The sequence below is a fragment of the Entamoeba histolytica genome, genomic scaffold, assembly GCF_000208925.1.
Source record: "Entamoeba histolytica HM-1:IMSS scf_1104750518569 genomic scaffold, whole genome shotgun sequence".
In the NCBI taxonomy this organism is placed as follows: domain Eukaryota; phylum Evosea; order Mastigamoebida; family Endamoebidae; genus Entamoeba; species Entamoeba histolytica.
The window spans coordinates 7,216-17,277 of record NW_001914933.1 but is presented as its reverse complement, the minus strand read 5'-3'; the positions used below and the strand labels follow the sequence as shown (position 1 = coordinate 17,277).

The 10,062-nt window shown below is 24.5% G+C and overlaps 7 protein-coding genes across 7 annotated transcripts in view; 3 read left to right on the top strand and 4 right to left on the bottom strand.

The window, feature by feature from the left end:
- EHI_150160 (ATP-dependent RNA helicase DDX39, putative) overlaps window positions 1-17 on the top strand; it is a gene marked incomplete at both ends in the record, with an annotated part of 726 nt that extends 709 nt beyond the window's left edge. Inside the window, one exon of the mRNA XM_001913682.1 lies at window positions 1-17. This exon is cut by the window's left edge and continues 709 nt beyond it. Within this exon, the coding sequence (XP_001913717.1) occupies window positions 1-17 (17 nt within the window).
- A 15-nt stretch (window positions 18-32) lies between these two features.
- Window positions 33-501, bottom strand: EHI_150150 (uncharacterized protein; the record flags this gene model as incomplete). The annotated part of the gene is made up of 2 exons (XM_001913681.1): window positions 33-65; window positions 145-501. 2 exons carry the CDS (start codon window positions 499-501, stop codon window positions 33-35), a joined length of 390 nt encoding a protein of 129 aa, XP_001913716.1.
- An 883-nt stretch (window positions 502-1,384) lies between these two features.
- On the top strand, window positions 1,385-1,780 carry EHI_150140 (uncharacterized protein; the record flags this gene model as incomplete). Its single annotated transcript, XM_650704.2, has 1 exon — window positions 1,385-1,780. The coding sequence occupies one exon, from the start codon at window positions 1,385-1,387 to the stop codon at window positions 1,778-1,780; it is 396 nt and encodes a 131-aa protein (XP_655796.2).
- Window positions 1,781-1,956: 176 nt separating this feature from the next.
- Window positions 1,957-5,988, bottom strand: EHI_150130 (uncharacterized protein; the record flags this gene model as incomplete). The annotated part of the gene is made up of 2 exons (XM_650705.1): window positions 1,957-5,668; window positions 5,732-5,988. The coding sequence occupies 2 exons, from the start codon at window positions 5,986-5,988 to the stop codon at window positions 1,957-1,959; spliced, it is 3,969 nt and encodes a 1,322-aa protein (XP_655797.1).
- Window positions 5,989-6,364: 376 nt separating this feature from the next.
- EHI_150120 (uncharacterized protein) lies at window positions 6,365-6,742 on the bottom strand (the record flags this gene model as incomplete). The annotated part of the gene is made up of 1 exon (XM_650706.2): window positions 6,365-6,742. The coding sequence occupies one exon, from the start codon at window positions 6,740-6,742 to the stop codon at window positions 6,365-6,367; it is 378 nt and encodes a 125-aa protein (XP_655798.2).
- Window positions 6,743-7,574: 832 nt separating this feature from the next.
- Window positions 7,575-8,523, top strand: EHI_150110 (metallo-beta-lactamase family protein; the record flags this gene model as incomplete). Its single annotated transcript, XM_650707.1, has 3 exons — window positions 7,575-7,694; window positions 7,755-7,892; window positions 7,978-8,523. 3 exons carry the CDS (start codon window positions 7,575-7,577, stop codon window positions 8,521-8,523), a joined length of 804 nt encoding a protein of 267 aa, XP_655799.1.
- Window positions 8,524-9,319: 796 nt separating this feature from the next.
- On the bottom strand, window positions 9,320-9,934 carry EHI_150100 (uncharacterized protein; the record flags this gene model as incomplete). The annotated part of the gene is made up of 1 exon (XM_001913680.1): window positions 9,320-9,934. One exon carries the CDS (start codon window positions 9,932-9,934, stop codon window positions 9,320-9,322), a length of 615 nt encoding a protein of 204 aa, XP_001913715.1.
- Window positions 9,935-10,062: the final 128 nt, after the last annotated feature.

Below are 10,062 nucleotides of genomic sequence, written 5' to 3'. Positions count from 1 at the left end.
TATTTTTATTGATGTAGAAAGTGTAATTGATGTTAAATACCTACAACGAAAGAATGCTTGTTCTTCTATATAATGAATATTATTAGGTATCGTCATTAATCTTATTAATGATGATTTAAAACAATCTTTACCTATACCCTTTACTTCAAAGTCTCTTGGAATTTCATATCCATAGCTTTTCATGTCATTTTTTGTGAACTTGACTTGAAGGTATTGTGTATTTGGTTCTTTACCAATGAATGTGTCATATGAAACTTCACAATGAATAACATACTGTAAAACGTCTTCATAAATTATATCATTTGAAGAATAAATATGTTGTGTTTCAAGTGATATAAACATTGCTCGATCATTTTGACTTAATAAAGGAAATGGATTAAAGTGATACAGATCAACTATGTCATGATATTTTTTACAAACACTCATAACATTAACATAATCATTTCTTGTTTGAAAGTATTTTCCAATAATTAACATACTATGTCTATCAACCCCATTCATTTATTTTCTTAGTTCTTTAAAAAAAATAATAACCATTATACTATGCCATCTACCTACCAAAAATGTCTTAAAAGAATTATGTTAATTATGTTCTTAAACAAAACTTAACTTTAACACAACAAAAAAAGAAATGTCTTTGAGAATTTATTAATTTTTTTTCATATTTTAAAACCTAGAATATCTTTTTTTAAGATTAGAACAAACAATAAAATATCCCCTTTTAGTAAAAGGATGTCTTGTCTTGATAATTCTCTAATAAACTGCAAAAATATTGATGTTTATATTAAACAAACACTAATTAAACAATTGGTTTTAGAAAAAATTCTCTAATGTTAACAGGTTAATGATAAATATTTTAAAGAATTATAGAAATAACAAATGCAATAAGTAATTCAATAAACACACTATAATAAAATTAACAAAATAAGTTATAGATTTATTAGACAGAATATTTAATAAAAAACAGATAATGAAATAAATGAAGCTATTTTTAGTTTCTATTATTAAATTAGTTAAAGTCTTTTGAAGAAGAAAATTTGAATGAATTTTATAACTACCTCATTGGTAATACCATCTGAATAAAAAGAATTTAAATCCATGATTTAATTTATCAGTTAATTGATAAAAGAATAAAACAAAGTACCTTTATATTATTGTGAATCACTTAAAGAAACAAAAAAAAACGAATAGAATTATGTTCTAATCTATTCATAGAGAAACTTCTGTTAAATGTATTTTTGCTTTTTGAATGGAAATTTGTTTTTAACAAGGAGAAGAAACAAAAAGTGAAAGTGAATTGAATTTCTCAAACCTTCTACATAAAATAAACATTAAAAAGTAACAATGCTAGTTCATTAATAAAATCATTCTATCTCTCATTTTGATGAACATGCCTCAATTCTCTTCTCCATTCTTCTCTCCTTGTTACACTACCACAGCGTATCCATTGAATGTAGACTCAAAACAATCCTCATGTAATTTCTTTTCGGTACCAACCCAAGTTTGCTCTACTCTCCAAACTAATTGTCTGTGTCATCAAGAACAAGAAACGTTTAGTTGTTCTATGAACCAAATTAGTGAAACTCCAATGGAAGAAGATTACTCTTTTAATGATGAAGTTTTTGATTTAGAAGATTGTGATGAATTTACTGAAGACACTTCAGACTCAGTAGATGCACTTGCTTCTCAATTACTTGAAACAATTGAAAATATTAAAAAACAGTCTCAAGAAACAAATAAAATACTCCAAAACATTATGAACATGAATAAACCAAAATAAATAGCCACTTTCGTTTTATTAAATACACTAACATAAACCTTGTATTATTTATTTTTTCATATTGTAATTCAAGGGTATTTCTTTTCTATTTGTTAGTTTTTTAGATTATAAACATGATAGAAGATTTTATGTAATAAATAACAAAAATAAATATGACAAATAAAAGAAATTCATAATTATTGGTTATCAAGCGATTGCCTTGGATTTCTTCTTGCAAAGAAAGCCCTTCGTTGTGGAGTGCTGCTTGAGGGTTGTGGAATTCCTTGAACAACAGAGTTTGTTGGTGAGTGTAATGAGCCATGTGAAACAGAATTATGTAATGGACCAGGAGATTCATTTTGAGTAACAGGTTCAAGTTCTTGTGAAGCTACAACAGGAGTTCTTGGAATGAATGAAGATCTTCTTTTGAAAGAAGAATTATGATCAGCAAATGTTCTTCGAGTAACAGGAGTATGAGATTGAGTTGGTTCACTTCCAGAAGATTGGCTTAAAACATTTTGAGGGTTTGAAGAAACTGGTTTTTGACCCCATAAAGAAACTTTTCCTGTTTGTTGAGTTGGAGATGATTTTGTATTTAAAATAATAGATTGAGAAGAACTATTGATAGATTGAGAAGCAACTTTTGGTGGTGTTACGTCTTTAGACTCTTCATCAATGGCACACCTATTAAATGCTTTAATATCATTGAAGTTTAATGACACACCAAAACGAGCAGTTGCAGGTTGAGTTGAAATTTGAGAATTAGAAGTATGAGAAGGAGTTTGATTTACTTGAGGGGTAGATGTAGGTTCTTCAATTTTTTTAGAAGTACTTAATACTTCTTGTAGGTTCATTGAATGAGGTCTTTCATTTAATGACTCTGCCACTGGCTTTCTTCTAAATGTTCCTAAAGTCACACGAGTACTTGGAGAATTTGTTTTATTTGGTACAGAGGCTGGGCTTGGTCCTTCACTTTCTGTAACTTTTTTATTAGGTTGAATATTATCATGTGCTCCAGTGACATGAGTTAAACCAGGAGAAGTTGTTTTTGATGAAAATATTTTTGGACTTTTTGTTCTATTAAAGAAACAAGGAGATTTAGTAACAGGTTTTTTAACAGATGTTAACACCTCAAATACCCCATTATTTTTGAAGTCAACTGGATTAGTAGATTGAAGATAACTCTTAGAGAATAATGAGTGAGTTGCGACACATGTATATTTTGTATCTAAGAATGCTGCAATTGATAAAAGAATATTTTTACGTTCTTCAAAAATAGTTTTTGGGATTTCAGAATTTGAAGAATGACTTAATAATACAGAAGATATAAAAGAAGGAAGAGTTTCAAAAGGAATTAATTGGGATTCTAAAGCAATTCCAGTTTTTTGATTTAGTTGAACATTAAATAACTCTGAAGTAGTTGGACTAATAATAAATTGTAATTCTGCATCATAATGAGATAATTTATCAGGAAGCCCCCAAATAATTATCGCTTTATAATTAGTATTTGGAATAATATTATTTAATAAATCTACTTGGTAATTAACTTTAAAACCATTATCTTCTTTAATAAGCAAGTTTTTCTTTTCTTTTTCATTTTGAATTAATTGTAATTCACCAAGATTATCAATGAATGAAATATATTGATCTGTTATATGATCTGATTTAATTAATACTTCATATTGACTAATAGGAGAAATCTCATCAAGTTGTTTTAATTCATTAAACAAATCATCACTAACAACAAGTTCTTCTACAGGACTATTAGTTAAATGATTAAAATTTAATAGTGTAGATAATAGCCGTTGAAGGAAGAATTCATTAAACACTGTACATTTATAACTCTTCCAATTCTTTTTAGAAATAATAATTGGATCATGTAATATACTATTTTTCATTGTCTTACTATTTGTTTCTTCTTGTTTTTTAACAATATTCATAAGCTCATTAATATTAATAAAATCAGTTTTTTCAGTCCATGAACTTTTTGTAACTTCAATTTCTTTATAACTACCTTCAATACTTGGACATGAATAATCAATTCTTGTCCATTGTATTTCTTCATCATGCATTTTCATAGTAAAAATTTGTTTTCCATATCGAGTACGAATAATACAAAGAAGAGTATTTTCAATCCAAGGTAATTCTATTAGAGAAAATATTGCTTGTTCAAATACATAATAACAATGAATAGAATTTTCCCAATCAAATGATTTATTTATTAATTCTTTCTTTAAAATTAGTTCATTAACATCTTGATTATTTTCTGTTGAAGGAAGATAAGTATTAATAAGAGAATTATATAATTGAATGTCATATCTAAGGGATGAAAGTACATTATCATTTTCAATAATTTTATTCATTTTATCTATTAAATTTATTGTAAATAATAATTCAGCTGGTTTCATAATAGAATAACAATAAGTAAAATAGCAAGAATATATATTAAGTAATGGATATACTGATTGTAAATTATCAATTTTGTAACTAATATATTGTTGTATTAATAAGAAAATATCTTTAACTGATTCTTTGTAAAAAGAATATCGATACATTAAAATAATTCTAAATAATTCAAGAAGTGAATCTAAATTTCCAGATGAAATAGAAGAGAACCATTCATGATAATTAGAACTTAATAATGGAATAAAATTGGATAAAATAATGTCTGTATTTATTCCTTTATTTCTTTTATTATTTATTAATGAAATTATAACTCTTCCTATTATAATAAATACTTCTTTTGTTTTAATTGGATCAATTTTAAGAAATTCAAAACAAATATTTAATACTGAAGTAATAAAAGGTTGTTCAGAACTTATTTTTGATAATGAAGAAATCATTTGATCTCTTTGCTCAGTAAACATTAATTGAATTTTTTGTAATAATTTAATAGAAATTGGTCTAATTTCTTCTGTTGTTCCTTTAGGTTCTTTAGATATTTTAGTAATAGCATAAATAATATCATTAAAAATAATACTACTAGTTGAAGGTATTGATTCAACAATTTTATAAGTTTCTGATACAGCATTTGTAATAACAATAATATTTGAAGAAGTAAGACATTTTGACAATGAACAATAAAGTTTATAATAGAACATTTTATCAAATTGAGTAATAGAATACTTAGAAATATAAATCTTAACTAATAACATTAATGCCAAATTAATTGATTTACTAAATAAACGATGATCTTTATATATTATTGTTTGATATAATATATCACTAAAGATTCTATATATATCATTTCCTGTAAGACTTGTCCCAATGAGAATATCAATTAAATTACCAATTGCTTGAATTAAATTATAATGAACATCTGTTTTTTGAATATTACAAATATTACCTATAAGATGCATAAATTTCATATAAAATAAAAGAAGATATTTTGGTGTCATTGAACATTTAATTCCAAATGAACTGTATGTTAATGTTATATCAAATGATTCATTATTTTCTTTTGTTAATATTTTAATTAAATGATTTTCAAGAGTTACCATTACATCTTTCCAAGAACTAACAACTGATTGATTAATAATCCATTTACCATAACAATTAGTTAAAACCTTCCATAATTCAATTTCAGTTGGTTGATAACATATCCAAATTTGATTAAAAAATCTTATTAATTCTGTTATAACTGTGTAATTCTGAGAATTAAATACATCATCCATTACTGCAACCATCATTCTAACAAATGTATTTTCAATTGGACTTGAACGAATTAATTTATATAAATTTTGATAAATAGAAATAACTCTTTTACATAACACTTCATATGATTTTTGTTCTTGACTTGATGGATTATGAGCAAATACAAAAGTTAATTGTAAAATAATTTTTTCAATATAAAAATTGTAATTGTCTAAAATTGCTTGTGGAACTTGTTCATTTTTTATAAACCAAAGTCTATAATTTATTTTATTATTTATTCTCTTTTAATATATCTTCTTAAATTATACTATAACAAACTCATAAAGATCAATACATTGATTCATTAAATTATGATTGGTGAGATCCATTTTAAATCCTGCACCAATGACTTCCATTATCCATGAACAATGACAAGGTGATTGACAATGAGTTTTGATCTCCAGATTACTTTCAAATAATTGTTTACAAAGTAATGAAACAAAACCAGACTGTATTGTTTTATCAAATGTATTTAAAACATCTGTATCATTTTCTGGATGTAATAAGTTTAAAGAAGTTGCCGTTTTAGTAAACATGTGACTGTCTTTTTATATTTCAAAGATTTTTTTTCTAAACGCTTATTCGTATTATAATTTTTTTTTTGTTATTTTTTTTTAGAAAACATAAGTATTTTTATTCTACCCATTACTTCTTTTTTTCCTCTTATGAATTTATAATTTTTCATCTTTTTTTAATTATTTTACAAATATATTATTATTTTATCATTTAATCTTGAATTTAAGATATTCTAAAAATACATTTAAACTTAATGGTTATTACATCATTTATTTATTCATATTAATAAGAATGAACTGGTAATAAATAAATTAATTTTGATATTATTATTTCTTAAACTTTTTTGAATAACAAAAAAATTAAAAAATGTCTTAAAAAACACAAAAAAGGATGATGTTATTTAATTTCTTTATTAACTATTTCATCAACCACTTTGTCGACATTGTCTAATGGATTTAAAAATGACCTTACTCTAACTTCTAAATGAGTACTACGAATAAGTTCATCACGAGCGTGTTTAGGGATAGACAAAATAATTTTTCTTAATCGATTCATTTCACGTTCTTTTTGTAATTTAGCAGATATCAAGTCACCATTAGCTCGTGCCATTTGTTTTTTTATCCCTTTAATTGCACGTTTAGAAATAGCGTAACGAATTTGTTGTTTCAAAAAAGCAATCCTATCTTCTGTGATTCTTTCAATGTCTTCAATTTCTCGAATTCTTGCATCTAATTTAACAAGTTTATCTTCAATTAAGAATCTTTCGTCCAACATATTTCTGTACATTTCATTTGTAAGACATTTACTATGACATATCAACACAAAGAGGCACACTATTAACAACTTCATAATATAATGAACTTAAATTATTTTTTTTTAAGTTTTTTTTTATTTTTTATTTTCAATTTTTCTTTTTTTTTTTTGATGATTTTTATATTTTTTTTCAAAGAAAAAATATTTGAAGATATAATTGAATTACTAAAAAAAAAAGAATAGTTAATAACAATATCAATTGTAATTTACCTACCACTGAAATTTTTATCATATTAAAAAGACATTGTATTAATTTCTTTAATTCACTTTTATTTCATTTAAAATAATATTTTGTAAAGATAAAATTCAACTTAAATCATTCTTTATTTAAATTGTTATTTGAGTTTAAAGTTAAAGAGTATTACATTTAGTTTATTGTTTACAATATTATTTTAAGAAGAACATATCCATAACATTATGTTTCAACTCCTTTAACTTCAACCACTACTAACACAACCTATTTTTTTTTTCTTAACAACACATTCTACACACAACATAAATTCTTCATTAATAAATATATTCCACAATAATAAATGATATCATTCACCTAAAAAGTTGTTTGTACTAAATATTAATGAATAACAATTCAACCAATTTTGAGTATGAATATTGTTTCAACAAAAATAACGTCATACCCAAAATGGTAATAAGAAATTCAAAGTTTGAATTTAATTTAAGGTTGTATGTAGTGTTTCTAACGAGACAATATCAAATCTATCTATTTTTTTTACAACAACAAAAAAAAATAAAAAAATAAAAAAGAAATTAAAAACTGTTATTTTTTAATTTTATTATGACTCATCTCCTTATTGCTGGAACTTCTGCTGCACGACCTATTAACGGAAGAATGACTACTTCTACATTGATATATACAAATAATGGTGAAGATTTATATTTAGTTGATTGTGGAGATGTTTGTTTTAATAAAATTTGAAAAACCTTTTTTAATAAATATATAAATTAAATTATTTAGGGAATTACTAACGTATTAACACAATTTCGTGTCCCTTTAGAGAAAATACGTGGTGTTATAATTACTCATTCACATTCAGACCATGCAAGTGGTATTGCAGGGTTTGTTCATTCAGTAGTATTTGGAACATCAGTAGAAGTTTGTTAAAAAATAAAAATGATTCTTTAATATAATTTCTATTTTCAATGTATTTAATAATAAAATATAATACTCATCAGTTCAGTTAATTATTGCTGCTCCAAAAGGAATTCAAAAATTGGTTGATGTTGTTTTTGAATATTCTGGTGATATAGTTCCTAAAACAGTCTCTTATATAGATTTAAGTGATGACAAAATTACTCATTTCTCTATTAAAAATACTTCATTCACAAGCGTCCCAATTCCTCATCATGGCTCTATTAAAGGTCATGGTATTATTTGTCAAACTCATTACACTAATCATCAAGATACATCAATTGCAATTACTGGTGATACTAATGACTCTTCTTTACTTGCTGAATATATTGTTCAACAAAAAATTCAATTAAATATGTTATTACATGAATGTACATTTGCAAGTGACCTTCATGAAAACGCATTAAAATGGGGTCATTCTAATCCTCAGTTAGTTATTCAAACGTTATTAAAAATAAAACCTAATAAATGTATTATTCATCATTTTAGTACTCGTTATTCTATTGAAGCAATAAATAAAATGGCTATTGAAATTCAAGAATCATCTCATGTTCCAACACTTCCTGTAACTGATGGGTTAATTGTTTCTCTATAATAGATTCTCATATTCATGTTAATGGATTGATGTAGTTTATCTTTCTTTAATTTGATTTTTTTTTCATATCATAATTAATTAATATTCTTTTCATACATTAAGTTAAAAAAATTATGATAAATACTTAATAAATTAAAACAAAGAGTCTTTCCTTTAAAGATATTCTAATAAAGAAGTTTTTTTTAATCATTTTTGATAAATTTTTATAAATAAACTCTGTTAATTTTTAAATAACTTGTTTTAGTAATTGTTTCTTTTGTTGGAATTTGTATTTTTTGAATTTTCTCTTCTATTTTTTTCATTAATTTCTATTCTTTTTATTGGTGTTTATTAAACAATAGTCATAAAAAGAATGTTTTGATTAACAATTTGAAAAGGAATTTATCTATGTTTTTATTTAAATGGATAAGTGTTGTGTTTAACTCATTTAAAGTATTTTTTTTTAATATCTTCTTTTAGTACTTTATTTATTTAGTAATTCTTCTAATTTTAATTAATAAATACTTACTATCTTTGAAGCAATAAGTAATAAATAATCAATTAAAAAACTAACCATTAGAAATGATTATGTTAATTATGTTATTAAATTTATTTGAAACTAATATTTAAAATAAGTAGAATTATACCTTTAAAATAAAAAAAAAATAATTAAACATTTCTTAATTATAAATAAGATGAATTGTTAAAATTTCTTCTTTTTTAAACCATTCAAACAAAATACTTACTGGTTAAATTCTTTATATAAAATAACTTGTTAATAAAAAAAAAACCATAAAGAGATTATAATAAAATTGAGTTAAATTCTTTCATTCAAGAATGGAACACCAGCCTTTTGGTCGACTAAATTTAAGTTTTGGTGGAATGTAGATTCTTCAATAAATTTATAATCGAATTCAGGATATTTATCTTTATTAATTAAATAACTTCTGTCATCCCATTCAATTTCAAAATGACTTCCAACATACCCTCCCCAGAATGGTAAATGTTTATTGAGGATACAATATGGGAACATGTAATGTCCACAAAATTCTTCACTATCATGAAGTTTAATCAATTGTTCTTCAACTGGAGTAAAGATCATACCAATAATTGAAGTAGGTAATGATGGTAAAGTAATAGTATCAACTTTCTTTCCAGTAGAGTCATATTTGGTAAATGTAGCAATGTAATAATGATTCATAGGACTTTTAGAGTCAGCTTTTAATTCAGTTAAATAATAGTCATATCCAGTCTCACAAAAATGTTCTTCTGGATTAACACATTGTAATTTATATGCTTGGTATAATTCATTAACAATGGTTTTATGAAGTTCTTCATTTGTAACACACGCATCATCACAAACATACCAATTCATTGGGTCTTGTGCATTTGGACAAACTTTACGTTCTTCTTCAGCAGTTAATTGGTTCATGAAATATTTAACACTATGAGATCCTCTTACTCCTCTTGCAGTATTAGCAATAGATGGTCCATAAACAGTATCATTCCATGAATTTTTTAAAATAAATCCACCTTTACATCCTTCATGAGTGACATATT